This window comes from Pyrus communis, chromosome 15 (genome assembly GCF_041283825.1).
Source record: "Pyrus communis isolate YQ-2024b chromosome 15, ASM4128382v1, whole genome shotgun sequence".
NCBI lineage: Eukaryota > Viridiplantae > Streptophyta > Magnoliopsida > Rosales > Rosaceae > Pyrus > Pyrus communis.
The window spans coordinates 4,658,703-4,682,829 of record NC_142579.1 but is presented as its reverse complement, the minus strand read 5'-3'; the positions used below and the strand labels follow the sequence as shown (position 1 = coordinate 4,682,829).

Here is a 24,127-nt window from a genome sequence, read left to right as displayed (position 1 = left end):
CTAAGCTGCCACCTCTTGACAAGTAAACCCACAACTGAAGTAGCCTTCCAGGCTTCCACCATCTCCTTAAAGATAGCTGTCTCATTTTTATCGACATAATTTTCTTCTCTCAACCTATTTCCACTTATTTCATAACCAAAACTAGAGGTTCGAGTTTGATAGAAAGATCTAAGCCAAGAAATACCTGGAGTAAGTGTTAGTTGTTGGCTTTTATAGTTTGAAACATAGTGAATCATGTAAGTATCTGTGTGTTGTTAGCTTTGCTTTCATGTATGTTTCTAAATCTCTGAGCTACTTTGTTTTTGAGGTTTGATTCAGTTCGGTTGGCTCCTTTAACATTTGAACCTCTTTCGATTATTGATTTAGATTCCATTGATTTTGTTTCTTCTTTTAAAGTGTTGGTAATCGAACATCGAATAGTATATGAAATTGGGGTTGATTTAGTTTGTCTGAATCATAATGTTTATGTCAATTAATTCTTAGAAATTATCAAGGGAAACATATTCATTGTACAAGAATATGTATTTATTCAAGCATCAGAGCATCTCCAATAAGCTTCCAAATGAACACTGCCATAATCTCTTACCACACTCCCACCCACCATGAGATGTTCTCCTAACCCTCACCTTCCCCCTAGACCGTAGCTTATAATCCGTCTCCTTTGTCTTGTGCTTTTATTTATATTCATCATGATGGGCTTTATTTACCCTCCAAGTAATACAAATCCTATAAAAACCCTTGGCCTTGCACTTTTCAACTCTTAGTTTACGCAATCATATTCCTATTACACTACTAACTGCAATAAATACTGAATTATTTCCATTTTTATACCATATCATTATCAATTCATTTTCATTTCCAACCATCTCGTCGCCATTCGTTCTTAAAACTAAGTACAAATTAAATAGTCCCACCGGGCAAATGGTAGTTGGGACTTTCAATTGATGTGTACATGGAGAGAGTATAGCCCTTTCATATTTTGATGAATTTGAGAGAGAATGTGTTGTTAAGTCTTAAGTGGAAAAAATAGCAGAAGAGGCTAAACGATGTGCCATTTTCAGGAAGCATAAGCCAAGAGCCAAGACGTACCCTCATCTTCTTGCCCTCTTGCTTTTTATTGAAGGGACTAACAATCACAAGGGCATCACCTCTAAAAATGGACTCACCTCCGTGACAATATCTCCATACAAAATTAACACCACCAATTTGTTTCACGTACTATAAAATAATCAAAATTCTATTTTAAATTGTCAAACTCAAAAAGTTCATTTTCAAGAGATGCAGTAAAAGAGTCTCTATTATAACAAAATGTACCGTCACTCTTTAAATTTAGATAAAATGTTTGTTAGAATAAAGATTGTTATTGAAGATGAAAAGTTAAACTGAGTAGCTAAAATAGTTTGTGACACGCTCAAGTTACTAGTTTTACAAATTTAGTTTTTCTTTAAAGATGCTCTAAGAGCCAGAAGCGCTATGGAGCAAAAAAAGTGATTTGATGCTAATGGGCTTCAAAGCCTCACAACTTGGACTTGGGCTCACAATGTTTAACGGGTCTAACACAAAAATCTTGCTAATTAATATTGAGCCGAAACATTAGAGTACAATAATTCGTGACATACATAGTTCAATCGCGCGATGAAAAATTCAAGAAAATTAAGCGAGTAATTCAAGCTGGTTAAAAGACAATGTGTACTATAAGCTTAATTATATTGAGTTCCATGGTTGTAACTTGGTCTCAGCTTGGCATTGCCATTAGAAATTGGCTTTTTCGAGAAGGTAATTGTTGAGATGGATCTGTGACATTGTTGAGAGCATAACCATTTTGCATATTGGCTTTGCAAAATATAGGCTTATGGCCTTTGGAACCAGATCTTCTCCTGAGCTTAGGAGGTTGAGTCTCCTGAGCAAATCACACGGGCTGTTGAAATTTGATCCAATGGCTACAATTATTATAATTTTTAGAGGGGCCCCTTGTTTGTAGTCGTTGGATCAAATTTCAACGGCCTGGATCCTTTGCTCAGGAGGCTCGGCCCCCTAAGCTCGGGAGAGGATATTTTGTTGAAAGGTTGGGCTTCATGTAACCTTTTACGGTTGTATATTTTGTTGAATGGTTGTAACTTTTGGTTAAAAGACATGATGATATTTATGTTCTGAAAATTCTAAATAGAAGACAAATATTTTGGGTCAACACTATTAAGAAAGATCGTATATCTTCAACTAAAATAAAAGGACTCGATGAACGGGTGCTTTGATGCCTATAAATACTTATTGTGGCATAATGTTTCACACACAATTTCATAAATTTGTTTCTACATTACTTGCTCTCTTCTCTCTCCATCACATTCAGACAATTTCTTTCTAGTTATTTCTAAGGGAATATAATTCGGTTTTGCTAATTGAATATTCCATACTTTGTTGTATCATGTAAGTGATTTGCTAAGAACCCTTTAGCAAACTCATTCGAGTGGGGGCAAATAACACTTTTAGGAAACGATTCAAGTCGTACCTCAAAGTCATCATTCAGATTATTCTTTATATTTCTACATTTAATCTAACATAACGATTAAGCAAGATGAACTATACATAAAGGCCTGATCATTGGTCTACCAAAGTAGCTTTATTCTCATTCCACTCACACAGATTGTGAGAATCAAGAGTCCGGAGTTTAGTCATCGAACTGAGTAGCCTACTTCGGAGTCTCCCCTTGGGTGTCCAGCTCATATGCTCTCTTACCAACGGGGACATTTAGAATGGCTAGCTGATAGAACTACGAAGACTGGCCTGCATCATCAAGGACTGCCTACTATGCTCTGGAGCCTCCTCTACCAGTTGCCTGTGAGGGTTTTTCCCTATATAGCCAGGTTAAACAAGGGAAACATTAATTGTCACTTACTACTCAAAACACTCTCAAGTTCTCTTTTTCTATCTTATAATAGCCTAGCTCTCTTGACAAGCAAACCCACAACTGAAGTAGCCTTTCAGGCTTCCACCATCTGCTTAAAGAAAGCTGTCTCATTTTTATCGACATATTTTTCTTCTCTCAGCCTATTTCCACTTATTTCATAACCAAAACTAGAGGTTCGAGTTTGATAGAGAGATCTAAGCCAAGAAATACCTGGAGTAAGTGTTAGTTGTTGGCTTTTATAGTTTGAAACATGGTGAATCATGTTAGTATCTGTGTGTTGTTAGCTTTGCTTCCATGTATGTTTCGAAATTTCTGAGGTACTTTGTTATTAAGGTCTGATTTAGTTCAGTTGTCTCCTTTAACATTTGAACCTCTTTCGATTATTGATTTAGATACGATTGATTTTGTTTCTTCGTTTAAAGTGTTTGTAATCGAACATCGAATAGTATATGAAATTGTGGTTGATTCAGTTTGTCTGAATCATAGTGTTTATGTCAATTAATTCTTATTGTTTTGAGTACATGTCGACCGCAAGCGTGACTTCGAATTCTTATCAAAATTATAGAAATTATCAAGGGAAACATATTCATTGTACAAGAATATGGATTTATTCAAGTGTCAGAGCATCTCCAATAAGCTTCCAAATGAACACCGCCATAATCTCTTACCACACCCCCACCCACCATGAGATGTTCTCCCAACCCTTGCCTTCCCCCTAGACCGTAGCTCATAATCCATCTCTTTTGTCTTGTACTCATGATGAGCTTTATTTACCCTCCAAGTACTAAATTCTAAAAAAGCCCTTGACCTTGCACTTTTCAACTCCTAGTTTACGCAATCATATTCCTATTACAATACTAACTACAATAAATACTGAATTGTCTCCATTTTTATACCAAATCATTATCAATTCATTTTCATTTCCAAGCATACCGTCGCCATTAATTCTTAAAACTAAGTACAAATTAAATAGTCCCACCAGGCAAATGGTAGTTGGGACTTTCAATTGATGTGTAAATGGAGAAAGTGTAGCCCTTTCATATTTTGATGAATTTGAGAGAGAATGTATTGTTAAGTCTTAAGTGGAAAAAATAGCAGAAGAGGCTAAACGATGTGCCATTTCAGGAAGCATGAGCCAAGAGCCAAGACGTATCCTCATCTTCCTGCCCTCTTGCTTTTTATTGAAGGGACCGACTATCACAAGGGCATCACCTCTAAAAATGGACTCACCTCCATTATAATATCTCCATACAAAATTCACACCGTCAATTTGTTTCACGTACTATAAAATAATCAAAATTCTATTTTAAATTGCCAAACTCAAAAAATTCATTTTCAAGATATGTAGTAAAAGAGTCTCTATTATAACAAAATGTACCGTCACTCTTTAAATTTAGATAAAAAATTTGTTAGAATAAAGAGTGTTATTAAAAATGAAAAGTTAAACTGAATAGCTAAAATAGTTTGTGACACGCTCAAGTTACTAGTTTTACAAAAAATTTAGAATTTCTTTAAAGATGCTCTAACAGCCAGAAGCGCTATGGAGCAAAAAAAGTGATTTGGTGCTAATGGGCTTCAAAGCCTCACGATTGGGACTTGGGCTCAGAGTGCTTAACGGGTCTAACACCAAAATCTTGCTAATTAATATTGAGCCGAAACATTAGAGTACAATAATTTGTGATATACATAGTTCAATAGCGCGATAAAGAATTCAAGAAAATTAAGTGAGTAATTCAAGCCAGTTAAAAGACAATGTGTACTATAAGCTTAATTATATTGAGTTCCATGGTTGTAACTTGGTCTCAGCTTGGCATTGCCATTAGAAATTAGCTTTTTGAGAAGGTAATTGTTGAGATGGATCTGTGACATTGTTGAGAGCATAACCATTTTGCATATTGGCTTTGCAAAATATAGGCTTATGACCTCCGAAACTAGATCCCCTCCTGAGCTTAGGAGGCTGAGCCTCCTGAGCAAATCATACGGGCTATTGAAATTTGATCCAGCGGCTGCAATTATTATAACTTTTAGAGGGGCTCCTGTTTGTAGCCGTTAAATCAAATATCAACATCCTTGATCCTTTGCTCAGGAGGCTCAGCCTCCTAAGCTTAGGAGAGGATCTGATTCCATGGCCTTCATCTTATAGAGATATCCATTTGGATCCTTCTGTTGTGCTCAAATTATTTTTGTCTCGACCTATTTGGTCATTATTTTTTGAAACAAAATTTGCGGTTTTCTTTCAAAAATAATAAACAATATAGAGGGTAATTTAAGTTTTTATAAGTCATTTCAAGTTTTTTTTTTTAAATTTTATAACTGGATCATATTTTTCTAAACATTAATCTATTTTAATATGGTAATTTATGTGTGTGCACCATTAACACTGAAATTATATGGGATAAACCAAAATACTATTTTTAATACAAACACAAATGATACTAGGAGAAGGTGGGACCAAACCTAGAATCTCACCAACTGAGATAAAGTCATTTACAAAATAACCAAAATGATTGGCGCATTTTTACTTAGTTGGAATGGGGCAAATGATGAAATGAATAAAAGTTGATGAATACGAAAGAGAATGAATTTGAATGAGATTAATTACTGTCCTAAATCAATATAAATTCATAGTTTTTGGGTATTGGCTAATGGATTGTAACGAGAGAGCCACATATTTCATATGTGTTAGTACACGTAGAAGAAGTCAAGAAGCGAAATAATTCAACTACCCTTATATGCATGGTAGTTGGAAAATGCTCGCTCTTTCTTTTTCTTTTTTTTTATTTTTTTTTCCATATATACTCTAAGTTTATATATATAAGATATGTGATGTATGTGGTTTAATATCTTAACCTATATGGTATTGGGTTTTCACCAATACGTCCTAGGTTCAAAACTCTTTCCCCCTTAAATAATTTTCCTTGTTCAAACTCTCCCCTACTCCCCAATAATAGTTAATTAAAAAATATATATGAACTATATTGTCCACCCGTATTACCTTTAGCCCCTAGACCGTCATACAAGAAAATTTACTTGATGGGAAGATGAGATTTAGCAATATGGTAAAGCAAATAAAGTCTCACTCAAAGGAGAACAGTTTATATAAAACGAATTTACCATTACGCGACATTTCTATTTGATAATAAATTATCATATAAAGAAAAACTTGTACAAATTTATCATCGAACAAAACACATCATATTATAGTGACCCCATTCCATATGAGTCATTCTTGACTCAAGAAAGACCCATCCAGAGATTACGAAGTACAAAAAAAAAAAAAAACGGAAACCGAAAAGTTGGAAAGCAACATCAAAGGGAGAAATGCATGACGCATGCAGGCGCGTGGGTTATCAGCCCAAATGGCGAGTTGCCCTCTCTCACCTCATTTATACCAAATCTCTTATTTTTGGCAATTCTTTTATTATTTCTTTTCCTTTTCTGTTTTCTTTACTCGGATGCCACTTTTCCTCTCTCTCTCTCTCTCTCTCTCTCTCTCTCTCTCTCTCTCTCTCTCTCTCTATCCGTTTCATAAGTTTTTTGTTGTGAATCCTCGTCTCTCTCCTTCACTCACTCTCTCTCTCTCTCTAGAAACAAGTTCCCTGGATAAAATTAGTGTCTTTGGGTTTTGCCTCCTCTGTGAAATACAATGAGCAACCCGGAAGAAGAGAGGGCTTCAAACATGCAGTCTGTTTTCTCAGGTCACTATTCCCACTTTATATTTTCCCATTATTTTTCTTCTTTTTATCATATATATGTGGTGGGTTTTACTCTTTTGCAATTGATTTCTTAGTTTTATTTACTTTACGATTGTTTCCCCAATGTATGTTGCCAAGTGCCTGATTTTTTGGATTTTTATGCATTTTTCATAATGCAGGTATTATGCATATGCTGATGATTCAGGTTATAATTTTTCTGGGGTTTTGGGTTTTTTTTCTTCTTCTTCTTTTTTTTTTTTTTTATATATATATTTTTTAAATAATCAGACATGGCTGTTTGTTCTTGCTAGAAGGTATTTATGGAGACACTGGGTAGATTGACTAATGGCAGCAACCAGCATTGCCTATTGAACAACTTTGTTTGCCCTTGGAGAATTATGACTCATTGATGTTGTCTGTTTTGTCTTGAGTTGTTTTTCGATAAGTTTTGTAGACTCGGAATCTTAATGGGGTTTTGAGAATGAGGTTTATGTATCTATGGGAACGGCGGCTAAAATAGTAGTCTGTTTGTCAGTTTCAAGCCTGTTGGTGTCCAGTAATTATTAAAAATAACTTGGGAAAAGAAGAAACAACGAATGATTGAACAAATTTAGAGAAAACCAAACAGATACGTTAATGAGTTATTTGGCAGTAGGCTCAGTTGTGGCCTTATTATTTCCTATGTACTTTTTCAGAGCATGAGTGTTATTACCGGGTGATTTTTGTTGATTTACATCAACGCCCAGGATAAACTATGAACCTGAATTGTAGATTGTCCTTTGTGCATACTAGTTCCAGCGGTTTTGTTTAACATTTTTCCGGTTACAGATACTTTATTATCTACTTGTGTTATAAAACATCAGACATCTGAATTTGAGTTTTGACATTAGTTTTCTTATTTCCACAGGTTTCGTACTTGACCCTGAAAAATGTAGCAGCCTAAGCTTGGGAGAAAAGAGAGAGCTAGTTCGTCAGATTGCCCAATGGTCAAAAGATGCCCCAGAGATTCTAAGTTCCTTTACTCGCAGGGAGCTTCTTGAAATTATCTGTGCCGAGATGGGTAAAGAGAGGAAGTACAGAGGATATTCAAAACATCTTATGATACAGCAGCTTCTGAAGGTAATTGAATTGAATTCTAAGAGCAATACTAACAGTAATCCTGAAGTTGCTCCTGCCAAAAATCAAACTGGAAAGAAAAGGAAAAGGGAAGCTTCCTTTCAACCTCTTTCTGATCCAGGTCATGTTTCTCCGGTGACGACTAAAGAAGGAAATCTTAAAACCCAAGTCTGTCAGAATGTAGCATGCAGAGCTACTTTCCAGTCAGAGCAGTCTTTTTGCAAAAGATGTTCTTGCTGCATCTGTCATCTTTTTGATGAGAACAAGGATCCTAGTCTATGGTTAACCTGTGGCTCTGGTACTGTTGATGAGAATGGTCCATGTGGAATGTCATGCCATCTGGAATGTGCTCTAATGCATGAAAAATCTGGCATTATCAAGAATGGTTGCTATCCAGAATTGGATGGAAGCTTCTATTGCGTTGCTTGCGGAAAGGTTAATGATTTAATGAGGTAAGAAATATTATTTAAGCACCTGTGAAAATTTAAGTCTCAATTACTTACTCTTTAACGGCATAGGTAACGTGTGGTGTTAGGATGCTAGTCGTGTATATCTTGGTCAGTATAGAGTCCCAACCTAGAAAAACCAATTGCCTATTTATCATCTTTAAAGACATGTACAGGTGTTGCGTTTGTGTGCCTGTGCACGCACAAAGGTATGTGGACAGCTACATATTTGGCTGCTACAGTTATAAGCAGCGGCCATTGAACACCTACAGAATCTACCAAGATGAGTATGCTATCTACTGACATGTGTTGACCCCGACATAAGAATAAGATAAGCGAACCATGTTTACTAGATGTCAAGCTCAGCCATCAGAGTATTTACGGAGATGTCTAAAATGCATACCTACTATAGTTTCTGAGAGTGAATCTCCCTTAGGTTGTTTTTGGTTTGCAGAATGTCTGGGATAAGAAAGGAAGTCTCAGGGAAATTGTATATCTGGCGTTTTTGCAACCATAATTTAATATAGGAAATGGCACACTTTCTACAGCAGGAAATGAAAGATGTGGGTTATGATAATTCCTTCAAAATATATAGAAACAAACCTTTTTTTGTTACATCACCTGTTTACGTTTTCACTGGTAATATTTCTTGTTACAAGCTATTCCGAGAAAATTTAAATCAATCCACAACAAATTGAAAACTAGAAGCATAACAGTTAAACTAACAATTTATTCCGAGGAAGTATTTTCATTGATACAAACGTAGCCAATGGTTGGTTGGGATGAGGTTGAGAATTCATGTTATTTGACCTAAATCTGGAATGAAAAATATTTCACTTTTCTTCAATTGCCAAATAGAAGTGTTGGCTAATTAGATGGTTGATTTTGTTTACAGAACCTGGAGAAAACAATTGATGATTGCGAAGGAGGCTAGAAGAGTGGATGCACTGTGTCTACGAATTTCTCTATCTTACAAAATTCTTTTAGGAACGGAAAAATACCGAAACCTGCAGAACAGTGTAGAAACTGCCATGAAAAAACTGAACAAAGAAGTAGGGCCACTGGAACAGGTATGTGCAAAGATGGCACGTGGAATTGTTAACAGGCTCTCTTGTGGTGCTGAAGTTCAGAAGTTGTGCAATTCTGCAGTGGAGTCGTTTGACTCAATGTTTTCTGATCCTTGCCCTGTCCCTGCAGAAAAGGAAGAGCACGCAAGTAAGTTATTGTTTCTTTGTTTTCAATAATTTGAAGTCCGCATTCACATATGCAGCATCTCAAATAAAAACAGCTCCTGAAATTTCATTTTATATGGGTTACGTCTGACCCTCTGAATACGGTAGGAAATGAAAACTATTGGCTGGTACGATCACCCTAGTTAGCCAAGTTATAACCAATTAATATATATGTATTTGTTTCACTGATGTTGCTTAATAACTCTATTGTATCAGCTTGCCGCATCCAGTTTGAAGACTCGTCCCCGACTTCTGTTGTCATTGTGCTAGAATATGAGGACCAACTTTTTAACAACTTTTTGGGGTGCAGGCTGTGGTATCGTAAGTTTGATGCGAAGGATTACCCCGACCAACCCTCTTTCATTGTTTTGCGGCCTGAGAAGAAATTTACCATCACCAATCTCCATCCCTCATCTGAATATTTCTGCAAGGTTTCTCTGTTTAGCAACTCAGGAATATTGGGTGTTTGGGAAGCTAAATGGGTCACGCCTGCATCGTATGATAGCTCTGTTGTGTCAGAGAAAAAGCGAAGGGAAGAGAATGTAGTAGTTGTTCAAAACCATTCCCAAGCTGAATCAACCAATTCTAGTGACATCAAATTAGCTTCTGGAGACCATCCCGCAAATCTTCAATTATCAGATGGCGTTGACAAGAACAAGAGCAAAAGCCTCTACTCACTGCCTCCTTTAACTGAAACTGTTGCTTTGATCAAAGATGCAGTTTCTCCATCGACACCTTGTAAATCTAACGGAATGCGCAAAGTACCAGTTTTCAGATGTGCAAAGCGAGCAGAGGAAAGTGATTACGACTACTCTGTGAGAGCAATCAAATGGTTAGAGCATGAGGGCCACGTAGATGAAGATTTTAGAGTAAAATTTCTGACTTGGTTCAGTCTGAAAGCAAATGTGCAAGAACGAAGGGTGGTCAAAGTATTCGTGGATACCTTCATTGACGATCCATCAAGCTTGGCCGGCCAGCTCATTCACAGCTTCGTGGATAAGATTTGCTGCCAGCAAAAGGAAGACCAATTTCTCAGCGTGGGTCCTCCACAAGGTTGTGCCATTAAATTTTGAACAAGGGGATCGGTTTTACTCGAAAAGTTTAGTAGTAGGTAGGAAATGGTTTAGAATGTAGGTCTTATTTTTTCCTTCTATTTTTATCTTTTGGTTGAAGAAATGTAGGATTTTCAGGGAGACAGGAAACATAAATAAAAATTATACAAAAGCATGAAGGTCCTTGTCCAAGAAGAAACTTGTTCGGTTTGGGTCGACTTCAACTAGTGTTAAATTTTCAGCTTCAGAAGGATCATATGCAATGTCGCCGTATTTCACACAAAATGGAGCGTTCTCTGCAGCATCATTCTGGAAACGAAACCGAGCTTTCTCATCATCTGCATCTTTCGAATAAGCCCAATTCTCTTCCTTATGAACTTGGTTGTGAAGAATAACGCCCCCTTTGCCAACACTAATGAAGCCTGCACATTCATCAACAACATAAATCCAAAACAAGATTACGAGTCTATTGTTGCAGCACAAGGACGTTGCGCGATGAAGATCAAAGGGATTGGAGTGCATCAAAGTGCAGCTCGGATTCAAGTGCACAAGTTCTAAGTTTGAAGCTTTAAAGATTATGTGCTATTTGTAATAGACGGCTAGGATTATAACATTTAAACGATGGAGAGGGTGTCATTTGTCCTAATTTTTGTTAGTGTTTTAAGTTGTCCCGTGTAGAGCATGCAAGTGAGCTCCTACCCGAGCTGAGGGTAGCCGAAATAGGCGTCTGCATAGGGCTCCCAATTGTTTTAAAATATATATAGATATATAAATTTTTACAATTTAAATTCAATAAAAAGAAAGAAAGAAAATATATAGTATTAGGCAATAATATAATTTTTCCCAAAAAGAATTTTACTGTTTTCTTTTTTTTTCCTCACCCACATGTAAGTTGTAACTATAGTTTACTCTTTCAAATCTAATTAGAATTTAAAAATCAAAATGTCAATCTCTTTTCTCGTTATAGCCCAATCGCTTTCTCTCTCAACTTATTTCTAGAGTTAAGAATCTAGAGAGAAACTTTACCGAAGGAAATAAATCGGGCAATATAAGTGTTGAAATATCTGAGAAAAATGGATGATTGTTTTCTGAATGCATGGGTTGCTTACAGAATTTTGTTAACCATATCAATTATAGTTGCCTCTGCAGAAAGATGTTTTTCAAAATTAAAGTTGATCAAATCTTATTTTCGATCAATTATGTCACATGAAAGATTGAATGGATAAACTTTTTCATCAATTGAAAAAGAATTGGTTGAAAACTAGATTATGTAAACTTCATTAGGATATTTGCGTCTAAAAACGCAAGACGTATAATATTTTAGTAATGTTTGTATATCTTTTTTCTTTTGATATTAATTTTTAATGACGTTTGATGTAGAAATAGACTGTTTCATGTATTTAGCAAATTCTTTTTTTATACATATTAATGTGCAAAAGATCAAGGGTCAAAGAACTCTAGGGCCTTACTTCGAAGGCTCATCCAAATTCTCAGGCCCGGCCCTGTTCGGATCACCACAATATATGTGTGTGTGTGTGAATCCATTTGAGGATGTAATCGAATCCAAGGGAGAATTCAAGACAGCAACGTACTCTCCAAGCCTTCACCACCATTGCTGGTCCGAGTGTTCTTCATTTTTCGAGAAAACCAATTTCATAAATTCATAAAAACTCACTAAAACAACATCTATGACCTAAATTATGAGTCTGCAGATTTACTAATTACCCGGCTTGCGACTTGGCTGAGAGATTTCGTCATTGGTGTGTTTGGGAGGTCGGAGATCCAGTAAAGTTGAGGTGGTGGTAAAGGTAAGGAAGCAGCATGGCTTCCCACCAGTGCGAGCTGCATGCAACAATTGAGCATGGTCAAATTAAGTGATGAACTTAGTAATTAAATATATGAGATCAAACTAAAATCATGAGTCCGGCTTTCGTGGTGAAATATGAAGTAAACATACAAGGGAGTATCCTCTTACCAATCCTATCACAAAATAACTCAAATTAATTATGAAATGTGTGATTTTTGACGCTAGCGAATCATACGATAGTGGCTAGAGAGAGACTAAAATCAATTTATGAGTCTTCCCAGCTAGTTCCCTTTAAAAAAAAAAAAAAAAAAAAATTATGGAATGTGTATTGAAATAATAGAAGTATTAGTTACCGTGGATTGTTTTAAATGGTATACATAGTTAATTAGGAAAATTAATGAAAAATGTTTGAAAATTTTGAATTTTAATGATAAGGACAAAATAAAGGGTAAAGTGAATAGTACCAGTATTGACTTTTTAGTGTAAAAATGTGGTTTTTCGTTAAAGTAAACAGTACCGTGAGCTTTTCGTTAAAACTCTCTAGTTAATTAGGAGTATTTTTAGGAAGAAACCAAATAATATACATCGTACAATAACACACTTTTGCAAACTAGCAAATAATTGTTCAATCATAGATATCGTGCATGCACTTTCCTTTAAACCTTTGGTCGTTTTAAACTTCCAAAAAATAAAAAGACAGAAGCTATTTTCTTATAGTTTTATAAGTTTTTGTCACTTAATTTAAATTTGGCTTCTTACATTTCTTGTTAAAATGAATGCAAAGTCTACACAATAGGGTTAATGAGAACCAAGTTAAATGTTTTTGTCTTCAAGTAAAGTTACAAATAAGGCAAGGATGGAGGTAGAAATCCTTCACAAATGCACAAAATAAAGATGGAAATACGTGAAACAAACACTTGATTAATTAAGTAGCCATTATAATCAATTTACCCTTTTTTTTATGAAAGAATGTATTAGTTCACCTTCAGTCATAAGGGAAAGTCTCTTCCTGATATAAGGTGACTTTGTCCGTAAAACAGGATGTAATTTTCATTTAATCTAAGGTTATGCGGTATTTTGGACTGACACTCCTTTAGTTAGAAGTCATATCTAATTTTTGTTACTTCTTTCTTAGAAAATGATGAGAGGTACCATTATGGCACACAAGAGGAAGAATTTGTCATGAAATTTATGTTAATTCTTGTGCCAATAATCTTTGACCTTGTTGTACGGGTTTAAAATTAGAAAAGAATTTAGAAACGTCACTTGCCTGCTGGTCGAATTGTCGATCCTCCTCACAATCTTACCCTTCCCCATCGATGATCTACCAAATCTGGGTTAATTAATTAATTAATTCACTACAAAATTAAAATCATCTAGCTCCAATAAATGTATATGCGCAAAGATGAAGAAGAACAATACGCTAGCCATGTTGGACTAGGCAGTACTACATTTCTGACTACATTAGGCAGTACTAGAGGCTCGTTTTAAAACATTTTTAAAATAATTGAAAGCGTATTTCGAGAAATTATTTTTTGCGTTTCGAAAGCACTTCAAGTGCTTATTGCAAGAAAGAATACTTAAGCACTTCAAGTGCTTTCCTATGATTCATTACATTTAGTTAAAGATTGGCTTCAAAAACATTTTCATCAAAAACGCTTTTAACATTTTAAAAAGTACTTCAAACCATAAGACTGTAAACCTACAGAAGACGAACTCTTTGTTGTTGAAATTCAGTTTCCAAATAAATTATTTCCAAGTCATAAGGGATTGATGCCGAGTTAAAAAGGAATAAACTACACAATATGAGATGAAGGGAATTAAGAATATCCTTCATGAGCGTTACACAACGCAAGAAGAATTTTGTACATGAATCATTCCAAGTCAAACGAGGGCGACTAAACAGAAAGTTGGAGCACAAGGATTTTCAGTATAATTCATGAGATGAATTGCAACACTTAAACAGAAAGAACGTTGGAGCACAAGGAGATCTTCCTCGGGTGAACATAAACAAGCAAAATTAAATCTCCTTCAAATGGAACTTCTGTAATTGCAATCCAATTCATCAAACTTCAGATTCTTTTACAAATCCATCGATCCAGTTGGTGCCTATCTAGCACCAGTTTGATTTTCCGTCTTTCCCACAAGTGCATCAGTATAGCGGAGTTCTTCCTGGAAATCAGAATGAGGCTGTCAGTACTCTGTCAAGCTTGGCTGCAGAATGCAGTTGTTTGAACCTTCAGAACACTTCGCTTCTGTGCTCGGGTTTGCCATCTTTTTTTATGGGCGTGGTGCATAGTGAGAGGCTCTCACTGGAACTCAGGAGCAAAGGTATGTACTTGGCGTATCATTGACAGCTTCATTAAATGAGGCATTAAATGAGGCGACTAACAACTCTGCTAAGCTTGGCTCCGGTGTGGACTTGTTTGAACCTCCTGAAATGCTTGTGCTGCTAGATCTTCCAGTTGAGGGTTCTGAAGAGCCAGGGGTATCCAAACATTTCAAGGAGTATCTACCCCCTTCCAGATTATAAGTTCAAGAAACTTCCATGGATCTTCAACCATGGATTCATCGTAAAACTGCTCCAGCCCCGATTGTCCGTCTATTGCCTGACCATGAGAACCACGCCACCGTGAACTTGAACTAGAACTAGGGCTGCCTCTATGTACTGATTGTGGTCTTCGACTATGGCTGAACCGGTGCCCCCTGCCTTGCCCAATATTGGAACCACGGCTTCCTGGTGGCCTAAATCCAGGGCTAGTCGGTGGCCTAAATCCTGGACTTGTCGGTGGTCTAAATCCAGGGCTTCCAGGTGGTCCAAATCCAGGGCTTCCTGGTGGTCTAAATCCCGGGCTTCCTTGTGGTACATATCCAGCGCTTACTGGTGGTCTCGTCTCAATTGAGGGCTTCCTGGTGGCCTGAATTCAGCTCCATTCCAGACTTCAGGTCGATTCCCATTATGCATAGGAAAAGGTCTTTTCATTCCTACGGGGCTTCTTTGAGGACTAAAATTTTGATAGGAACCCTGTAATTGGTGCATTCTCAGGTCTGGTGAATAATTTCTTTGAAACTGATGAGCAGGAGAAACAGTCGTTCGAGGGTTCCTGGGTCCTCCTAAATCATCATTAAAAGAACCAAAATCAAGAAGAAAGAACAAGATTTAAAAAATAAAATAAATAAATAAAAGGCAGATAACAAAGACGAACTTCAAGTGTTCAATACTTTGGCATAAGCATCCTAGCATGCATAATCTAGTAATAGATTACATTTTGTTCATAAGCATACGACACTGCAATAAAAAGAAATTAAACCAAAAACGACCAATCCTTTTCCATCACTCGTCAATGAGAAAGCGCTGGTCCAGTAACACAAGGAAGCATAGTGTTACTGAGTTTCCAACTCCATACCATAAGCTTGCAAAAGGTATCCAAAAACAAATTTTGTGCCATAGAAACAATTTATTAATTCTTAAGCTGCTATCTTATTCACGAAAATTAAAGAACACAAGTTATGCAATGCATTGCGACATGACTAGAGTGTATGAAATTCGAAAATAAAGTCAAACTAGAACTCTATCTACGAGTATACGACAACGTCAAAGCAATCATTGTTAAGACAATTACACTACCTGAAAGAGGCGACGGAAGCCTTGCCCTGGGAAAATTTTGAATGTTTGAAATTATTTGGTGCAATCTGATGGCATCCTTTTAGTGTCCGAAGAGAAGGCTGCCATGGGGTCTGAGCACGGGACCGTTTCTTTCACTTCTTGGATTCGTTCATTAACCTGAATACACAGATTGAGCAAAATCCATTTGAATAAAGTAACATTCATCAATGAAAACACTAATTTTTTCAAATTAACATAAATTCAACGTTCAATTAAACCTTAAGTCGGAAAATCTTCAAAGCAAAAGCCTTTTCGACCTCAAACTAATTAAAATTAAAAGAAGCTCTAAATTCACAAAAATTTGAGAACCCAAAAACCCTAATAGTTTTTTTAATAATTTAATTAATATGCAATTGTAAATGTGTCGAATTCTTCAAAGTTCAAACACTGAGCGAAAGTAAGGATTTTTATGAACTGGGTTTCGAATGGAGAGCGAACTGCTCACAAAACACTGAAAAAAAAAAAAAAAAAAAAAAAAAAGGAAACAAAACTAATTATTTTGGAAATAAAACCAGGAAGAGTCTGAAATTAAAAAAAAAAAAAAACACTAAGAGAAATTTTTTATAATATGAGTCTGAAATTAAACCCTAGCAGAGCAGAAAGCGCGAGAGAGAGGGAGAGAGATACCTGAATCGGAGGCTGTCTGTTTTGTCTCCTGCTGGGAATACCTGATTTTGTCTGCCTTGGGCTACGCCTTCGGGGTTTGGAGGAAGAGAGACGGACGAGGTGATGCAAAAACAGCGAGACCTAATTAACAAATTAATTCTTTTAACAAAATAATTTTAGAAAACTAATGAAAAATATTTGAAAACTTTGAATTTTAACAATAAAGATAAAATAAATGGTAAAAATGAATGATATCATGATTAATTTTTTAGTGTAAAAATGTGGTTTTTCATTAAAATAAACAGTAACGGAAGTTTTTCGTTAAAATTCTCAATAATTTTGTGATAAATAATACCAACTAAAGTTTGGGTTATGTTATGTTTTAAGAAAACAAAATACTATAAGGAAAAGTAAATGCTATGCATGATTTTTGGACGAGCCCGTTAGAAATAAGATTTCCAATTTTTATTGGGAATTGTTATTAATATTTCAAAAATCTCATTCTACACTCTTAAACTTTTTATATTTGGAAAGAAAAATACATTTGTGAGGAGTGTAGAATGAGATTTTTGGAGTGCTAATAACACTCCCCTTTTCATTTTACAATTTTCAAATTAGGTCACAATTTTAAATTTGAAATTTAGGAACGGAGTAAATTTTAAAATTTCAGAATATAATTTAGACTTTGTTGCAGTTATATTTGAAATAGGAATGTGATTGTGTAAATCATAGTGTATCAAGGGATATATTTTATATTTCCTTTAGTAATTTAATTCCTATTAGAGTTGTAATCCTAAAATGATAAGGATTTTACATATCCTACTACTATAAATAAAGGCACAATGTGATGATACAACATACATCTCACAATTAAATCTCTCTCACTACTGCTGGCCTCCCCCTCTCTATTCCCTTAGAATAGCTCAGTTAAATAAGCTTACAACACGTTATCAGCACGCTCGACGTTGAGGAACTGAAGGATAGGAGGCTCTCTTCTACCAAATTCAAAGGCTTTTATTTGTTTTCTGCCAATCAAGTACGCTTAAAATAAAGGAAGATATTTGAAACGTCCACGAAGCATGAAAACATTCTCCATGATGCATGAACCCCTTTATATTTATATTTTACTTCCGATATATATATATATATATATATATATATATATATATATTATGTTTCATATATCTGTCAACTCGTGCTCTTATGCTTCACATGCATATTCCAAAGAAATTTTGGTCATTAGCCATCCTTACTGCCACTTACCTCATTAACCGACTCCCAAGTCGTGTGCTAGGGTTTAAATCTCCCTATGAAGTACTCAAGGGTAGAAAAATTGATTTGACACACCTCAAGGTATTTGGATGTGTTTGCTTTGTTCACGTTCAAGCCTTGAACCATGACAAATTAGATGCCAGGGCAACCAAGTGTGTGTTTGTGGGGTATTCATCCACCTCAAAAAGGATAAAAATGCTATAATCCAGCCACTAAGAAGTGTGTTGTGTCAATGGATGTGAAATTTGAAGAAAATTGCCCTTATTTTACTCACAAAGGGAATACTGTAGGTCAGGGGGAGGAACTGTCTGAAATGTTTCCACTTCCTCCGGTCATTAATAATCCAATGTTGGAAGAAAGCTCACTTGCTGTGACACTAGATATTGAAGAAATACAAACTGACTCAATCTTTGATCATCGTATCCTTGCCAATAAGGGAGACGAGGAATCTCATTCTGATAATTCACAATCTCGTACAAAGTCTCAAGGGCTTAGAAGAAATCATCCTCGAACCAGAAAACCTCTAACTAGATTGCAAGACAATGTTAGTTATGCCTTACGGTATCTTATCAGTAAAAGTATCAGCCTTGGTGAGTTCTTAACATCTCATGCTGCATTTCTATGTGAAATTGATAAACACAATGAACCTAGAAGCTTTCAAGAGGCATCTCTCCTCCCACAATGGAATCAAGCCATGGCAGATGAGCTTCATGCTCTAGAAGAAAATAAAACTTGGAGCTTGGTTCAACTACCACTAGGAAAAAAAGATGTTAAAAGTCATTGGATTTACAAGATTAAATTCAAGGATGATGGTTCTATTGAGAGAAACAAGGCCAGGCTTGTTGCTCGAGGGTTCACTCAAACATTTGGGGTAGATTACAAGGAAACATTTGCACCTGTGGCTAAGATGAATTCAGTGAGGGTTCTACTCTCAACTGCAATCAAATGTGGGTGGACTCTTCATCAAATAGATGTGAAGAATGCTTTCCTTTGCGGAAAGTTACAAGAAGAAGTGTACATGCATCCTTCTCCAGGTTATGATGGTATTAAAGGCAACGTGGTTTGTAAGTTACACAAGGCAATCTATGGATTGAAACAATCCCTAAGAGCTTGGTATGCCAAGCTCAGCTCAGTTCTAGAGAAGGCTAGATTCTTACGAAGTAATGCTAACTCCTTATTGTTTGTAAGAACTGGCATTAGTGGGAAATTGGTGGTGCTTATCTATGTGGGTGATCTCATCATCATAGGAGATAGTGCCGTTGAAATTAAGGCACTAAAACTCTCACTACACCAAACCTTTGCTATCAAAGACCTGGGAAAGCTGAAATATTTTTTGGGCATCAAAATGGCAACCTTTTCAAAGGGATTGTTTCTACATCAACGAAAATATGTATTAGATCTTCTTCAGGAAGAAAAAATGCTTGATTGCAAACCTGTCATCACTCCCGTGGACTCTAAACTAAAGCTCAACACAAATGGAGAAGCCATGCATGATGTGAGCTACTATCAACGATTGGTGGGCAAACTTATATATCTCACCATCACACATCCTGATATCACATATGCAGTGAGCTTGGCAAGCCAATTTATGCATTCTCCTATGGTTGTTCATCTTAACATGGTTAAGAGAGTCCTGCGTTATCTCAAGGGTTCGATAGGACAAGGAATCATCATGCATAACAACAATTCCACTGCCATCAGTGGCTGTACGAATGCAGATTGGGCAGGGAATGCACTTGATAGGAATTCTACCACGGGCTATTGCACGTTTGTTGGTGGAAATCTTGTCACTTGGAAGAGCAAGAAGCAACATGTCATTGCTCGCTTCAGCGTAGAGGCTGAATATCGAGCCATAGCGGCCACTGCATGTGAACTTATATGGTTTAAAGGGCTTCTTTCAGACTTAGGGTTTACTATTACTACTCTCATGTCTCTTATGTGTGATAATCAAGTAGCCATGCACATTGCTGCTAACCGTGCGTTCCATGAAAGAATGAAACACATTGAAGTGGACTGTCATTTTGTTATAGCGCAAATGCAAACTCAAGTCATCCGGACCATCTTCACGCGAAGCCATGATCAACCAGCAGATCTCTTTACCAAGGCTCTGGCATATGCTCCATTCCATCGTTTTCTGGGTAAACTTGGCTTGATTAACCTCCTCGATCCAGCTTGAGGGGGAATGTTGTGATGCTGCGTTTACTGATGTTGCATATGACTGATGCTACATATGACTGATGCAATATCAGTATGATTGATGCTGCATATGAAGTCTATTACCAAGGTGACCCCTAGGGTAAATCTATAGGGTAAGGCTCATTGTAATCTTTAGGGTAAGGGTATGTAAATCACCTTTTCCATTGATTTAAGGGAGGAGACTGATTATGGTAATGTCTTTGTGTAAGGTTTAGATTAAGTAGGTAACATGTCTTCTTCTTTCTTGTCGGTTGCTTGTTGCAGCCATCCTTTCCATCTATTTTCCCTCTATCTTCTCATATATACTTGGACTCACTTTTGTACAAATATACATGAAATATACATTAAAACTTTAAAACCAGAAATTCTACACAAATGAAGCCTTAGATTGTAGATGACTTCATCCCGTTGATTATTCTTATCCTAGAAAGCAATGACCACATCGATACTATAAAGATCAGCTCACATATTCCTGAAGCAACATATTGTGCCCTTGAACGGCTACATTCTGAAAAACGGATGTGTTCTTGTGTGTTAACGTCCACACATCCACCAAAGTCACCTGACCAATTCTTTTGTTTTGATAATATGCACTGAGTTTGACCTCAATCAACGTGTGAAAGAGTTTCTTCTTAGGGTTTGTGAGGGTGATGTTGAGGGCAAGGTTGTACGAGAAAGTACGATTGCTTTGGGTGTAATTGAATTGGCTTAGATAAGCACTGTTGATGGTGAAGTCAGGGCATTTTTACTCTGAAGTTCTTTTGGTGGACTACAACTCGAGCCTAATCATAACTGGTAAAGGCATGAGTAAAAGAGCAATCACAAAGACAACTAAACAGATTTGGGCGCACTCTAGCTGAGAGCTTTTAGTTGCAGACATGCCTAAAGAGCCTGGATTCTCGCAGCCTTAGCTTGTGGTTACAATCATGGTGATTGAGGTGCGACAAATTATAGATCTTCAGAGCATTGCTCAGAGCATTCCAAATGTTTTTAATGATCTAGCTAAGGTGACATATCACATATACCTACTGCAAACGCACCTGTAATGATAGATGTACCCTGCCTACGTCACAATCTCACCTGGGAAGGACGGACCATCCCCGAATGTGGGAATGTCGTACCTTCCACGTAGCCCGATACATTGGCGGCTAGCCAATCATCTGCTTCGACCCTGAAGCATGGCAGACCCCTTGGTTCAAAGGATTCACAACCCCAGAAGAGGAAATCGACGCCAACTAGTGACCCTAATTTGAATCCGACCATTGCTCACTCATCTGTTCCAACACATAAGGTTATTCTAGATTACGGTGGTGTCTTAGACAAAACAAACTGACCTCCCAAGAATCGGGAGATTTTGGTCCACTACGCAGTATTGGAAGAGGTTTGGAATCAGAATGAGATGATCGTTGATGATGCATTTGTGTACACAGTAACTACTGACATCATGCTTAACGATGACATTGAACCACCTTCCGTTGATGAATGTCGACGTAGAACGGATTTTGAGATTAAAGATCTTAGGAAAACTTGATATTGCCTCGGCCTGGAGATTGAGCATTGTTCTGATAGAATCCTAGTACATCAATCAAACTACACCCAAAAGGTGTTCTAACATTTTAATAAGGATAAATCGAAGCCTTCAAGTGCACCTGTGATCGTTCGGACTCTAAATGCTAAACGAAATATTTTCCGTCCAAATGAGGATAATGAAAAGATTTTAGAACCCGAAGTTCCATACCTAAGTGCAATTGGGGCTTTATGGCTCAATGCACTAAACCCAACATCTCATTCGCTTTTAATCTTTTGGATAGATACAAATGCGCCAACACGCAGGCACTGGAATGGTGTTCAAGACATTTTCCACTACCTTAAGGGTATGATGGATTTGGGCTTGTTCTATACCCGTAAATCTTTAAGAGTTGCCATCCCTTCGATCCTCGTATTGATTCCTGCCTTATTGATTATGTAGATGCTAGATATTTGTCTAACCCACATAGGGCACGTTCTCAAATGAGCTATATCTTTACCGTTGGAGACACCGCTATATCTTGGAGGTCTACCAAGCAAATGTTGGTTGCGACTTTTTCGAACCATGCTGAGATTCTTGCCCTGCATGAAGCATCACGTGAGTGCTTTTGGTTGAGAGCAGTTATGGAACATATTCGAAGCACTAGTGGTCTTACTTCCATCGTTGACCTTCATACGACGATCTTCGAAGACCATGCAACATGTATAGAGCAGTTAAAAAAAGGATACATCAAGGAAGACAACACCAAGCATATAGCGCCAACGTTCTTTTATTCTCACCAACAACAACAACATCAAAACATTGAAGTTAAGCAAATTCGTTCACAGGACAACCTTGCCAATCTCTTTACCAAGTCATTACCCAAGTCTACTTTTCAGAAGTTCAACCAAGGAATCGATATGCGTAAATTATCTGAATTGAATTGCTTGTAGTTCTCTTATTGGGAAGTTATGTCTGACTTAGGGGGAGTATCCTGAAGCATACTCACTTAATCTTCATGTACTCTTTTTCCTACGATTAGGAGCATTTTTCTCACTAGGTTTTTGCTATCTAACGAGGTTTTAACAAGGCACGCATCTTAGGATGATCATACTCCATTAAGTTCACTACTTTCGTCATGTTTGATGTTTGTTTTAGACATTATGCATACTTCTCACTTTTATCCTTAGGCTATGGGTTTTCCCCATGCCTTGGGTTTTACCATAGCGAGGTTTTGTGAGTTTTACTACCAATGCATACTTTCTTAAATTGAGACTCGCATTCGCCCATTGTGCTGCCGACTTCATTATCTGTTCTACCTTATCTGCTGAAGATTTGATGCGATGTTTGTTTAAGTATTTACACACTCAAAAGGGAGTGTTGCAGTCATATTTGGAATGGGAATGTGATTGTGTAAATCCTAGTGTATCTAGGGATATCTTTTATATTCCCTTTAGTAGATTAATTTTTATTAGAGTTGTAATCCTAAAAGGATAAGGATTTTACCTATCTTACTACTATAAATAAAGACACAATGGGATGATACAACACACACTTCACAATTAAATCTCGCTTCTCTCTCTCACTACCGCCGGCCTCCCCCACTCTATTCCCCTAGAATAGCTCAGTTAAATAGGCCTACAACATACTTCATGTATTTCACAAGTTTTTGGATATTTTCAAATTTTTTTTATTCATGTAGTTTATTGTTTTTTCTTAATATTTGGTGTATATTTATGTATTATTTTAATTACTTTTATGGTATATATACCAGTATGTTTATCTTTTTAATATGTAAATTTGTCAAAGAAAAATATGTAAGAGTATGATTAATATAAACACAATGAATAAAATGTATACAAAACTAAAATTAAAATTTAAAAGTTGATTACAAAATACGTAAGTCTACAAAATAACTATAAGAATCGAAATATTTGAGAATTTTTTGTGACAACCCGTTCCAAATTTTACGTTTTTATTTTATTTTAAAAGCGTGAATTTACGAAATTGCCTTAGAGGCAAGGACTTTGACTTCTGTTGACCATCGTCTAGAGAGACGTATGACTTATTTTTTTAACATATTCTCGTAATACTCGTGGATGTGAACGCATAGGCGAAAGCCGTTTGCGAGTCCGGATTATAACGGTATAGTTACGGACGTTAGAAATTGATTATTTAAGGTGAAGCCCAATCAGAAAAAGGAAAGAAAGAAAAAGAAAAAAAAAAAAAAAAAAAATCCCAGCTTTTCCCGTGGGTTTTCCCACTCGCGACCACCCATTTTCCAGGGCCGATTCCGGCCAACTCCGGTGGAGTTTTTCGATGCCACCACCACCATCTTGAAGCTCTCATTCCCCTCTACAAAACCCACCCAAGAACCACCTTAATTAACCATGGGATCTGGAGGTTTGAGGCCACGAAAGTTGACGAAAATCAATGGTGCTCCGGCCACCCTTTTCGATTTTCCGGCAAATCGGCAAAGCAATGGCCGATGCCACCACTTGGGCTTTGTAGCCCATCATCCCAGGAGCAAAACCCAACCAACCTTGACCCCGTTGGACCACCGTAGACGACGAATCGACGTCGGGAAGTTTTAGGCATCCGCCGGCTTCGTGGGAAAAATTGACCA

The 24,127-nt window shown here is 36.8% G+C and overlaps 1 protein-coding gene and 1 pseudogene across 2 annotated transcripts; one reads left to right on the top strand and one right to left on the bottom strand.

Moving 5' to 3' along the window:
* Positions 1 to 6,325: 6,325 nt before the first annotated feature.
* LOC137729241 (VIN3-like protein 2) lies at positions 6,326 to 10,645 on the top strand. Its single transcript, XM_068468108.2, has 4 exons — positions 6,326 to 6,603; positions 7,508 to 8,168; positions 9,058 to 9,377; positions 9,611 to 10,645. Exons 1-4 carry the CDS (start codon positions 6,552 to 6,554, stop codon positions 10,465 to 10,467), a joined length of 1,890 nt encoding a protein of 629 aa, XP_068324209.2. The 5' UTR covers positions 6,326 to 6,551; the 3' UTR covers positions 10,468 to 10,645.
* Positions 10,646 to 14,064: 3,419 nt separating this feature from the next.
* On the bottom strand, positions 14,065 to 16,085 carry LOC137727433 (uncharacterized; annotated as a pseudogene). The gene is made up of 2 exons (XR_015957153.1): positions 15,882 to 16,085; positions 14,065 to 15,367 (listed from the first exon to the last, which is right to left on the bottom strand). The product of XR_015957153.1 is annotated as an uncharacterized LOC137727433 (transcript).
* Between the last annotated feature and the right edge of the window lie 8,042 nt (positions 16,086 to 24,127).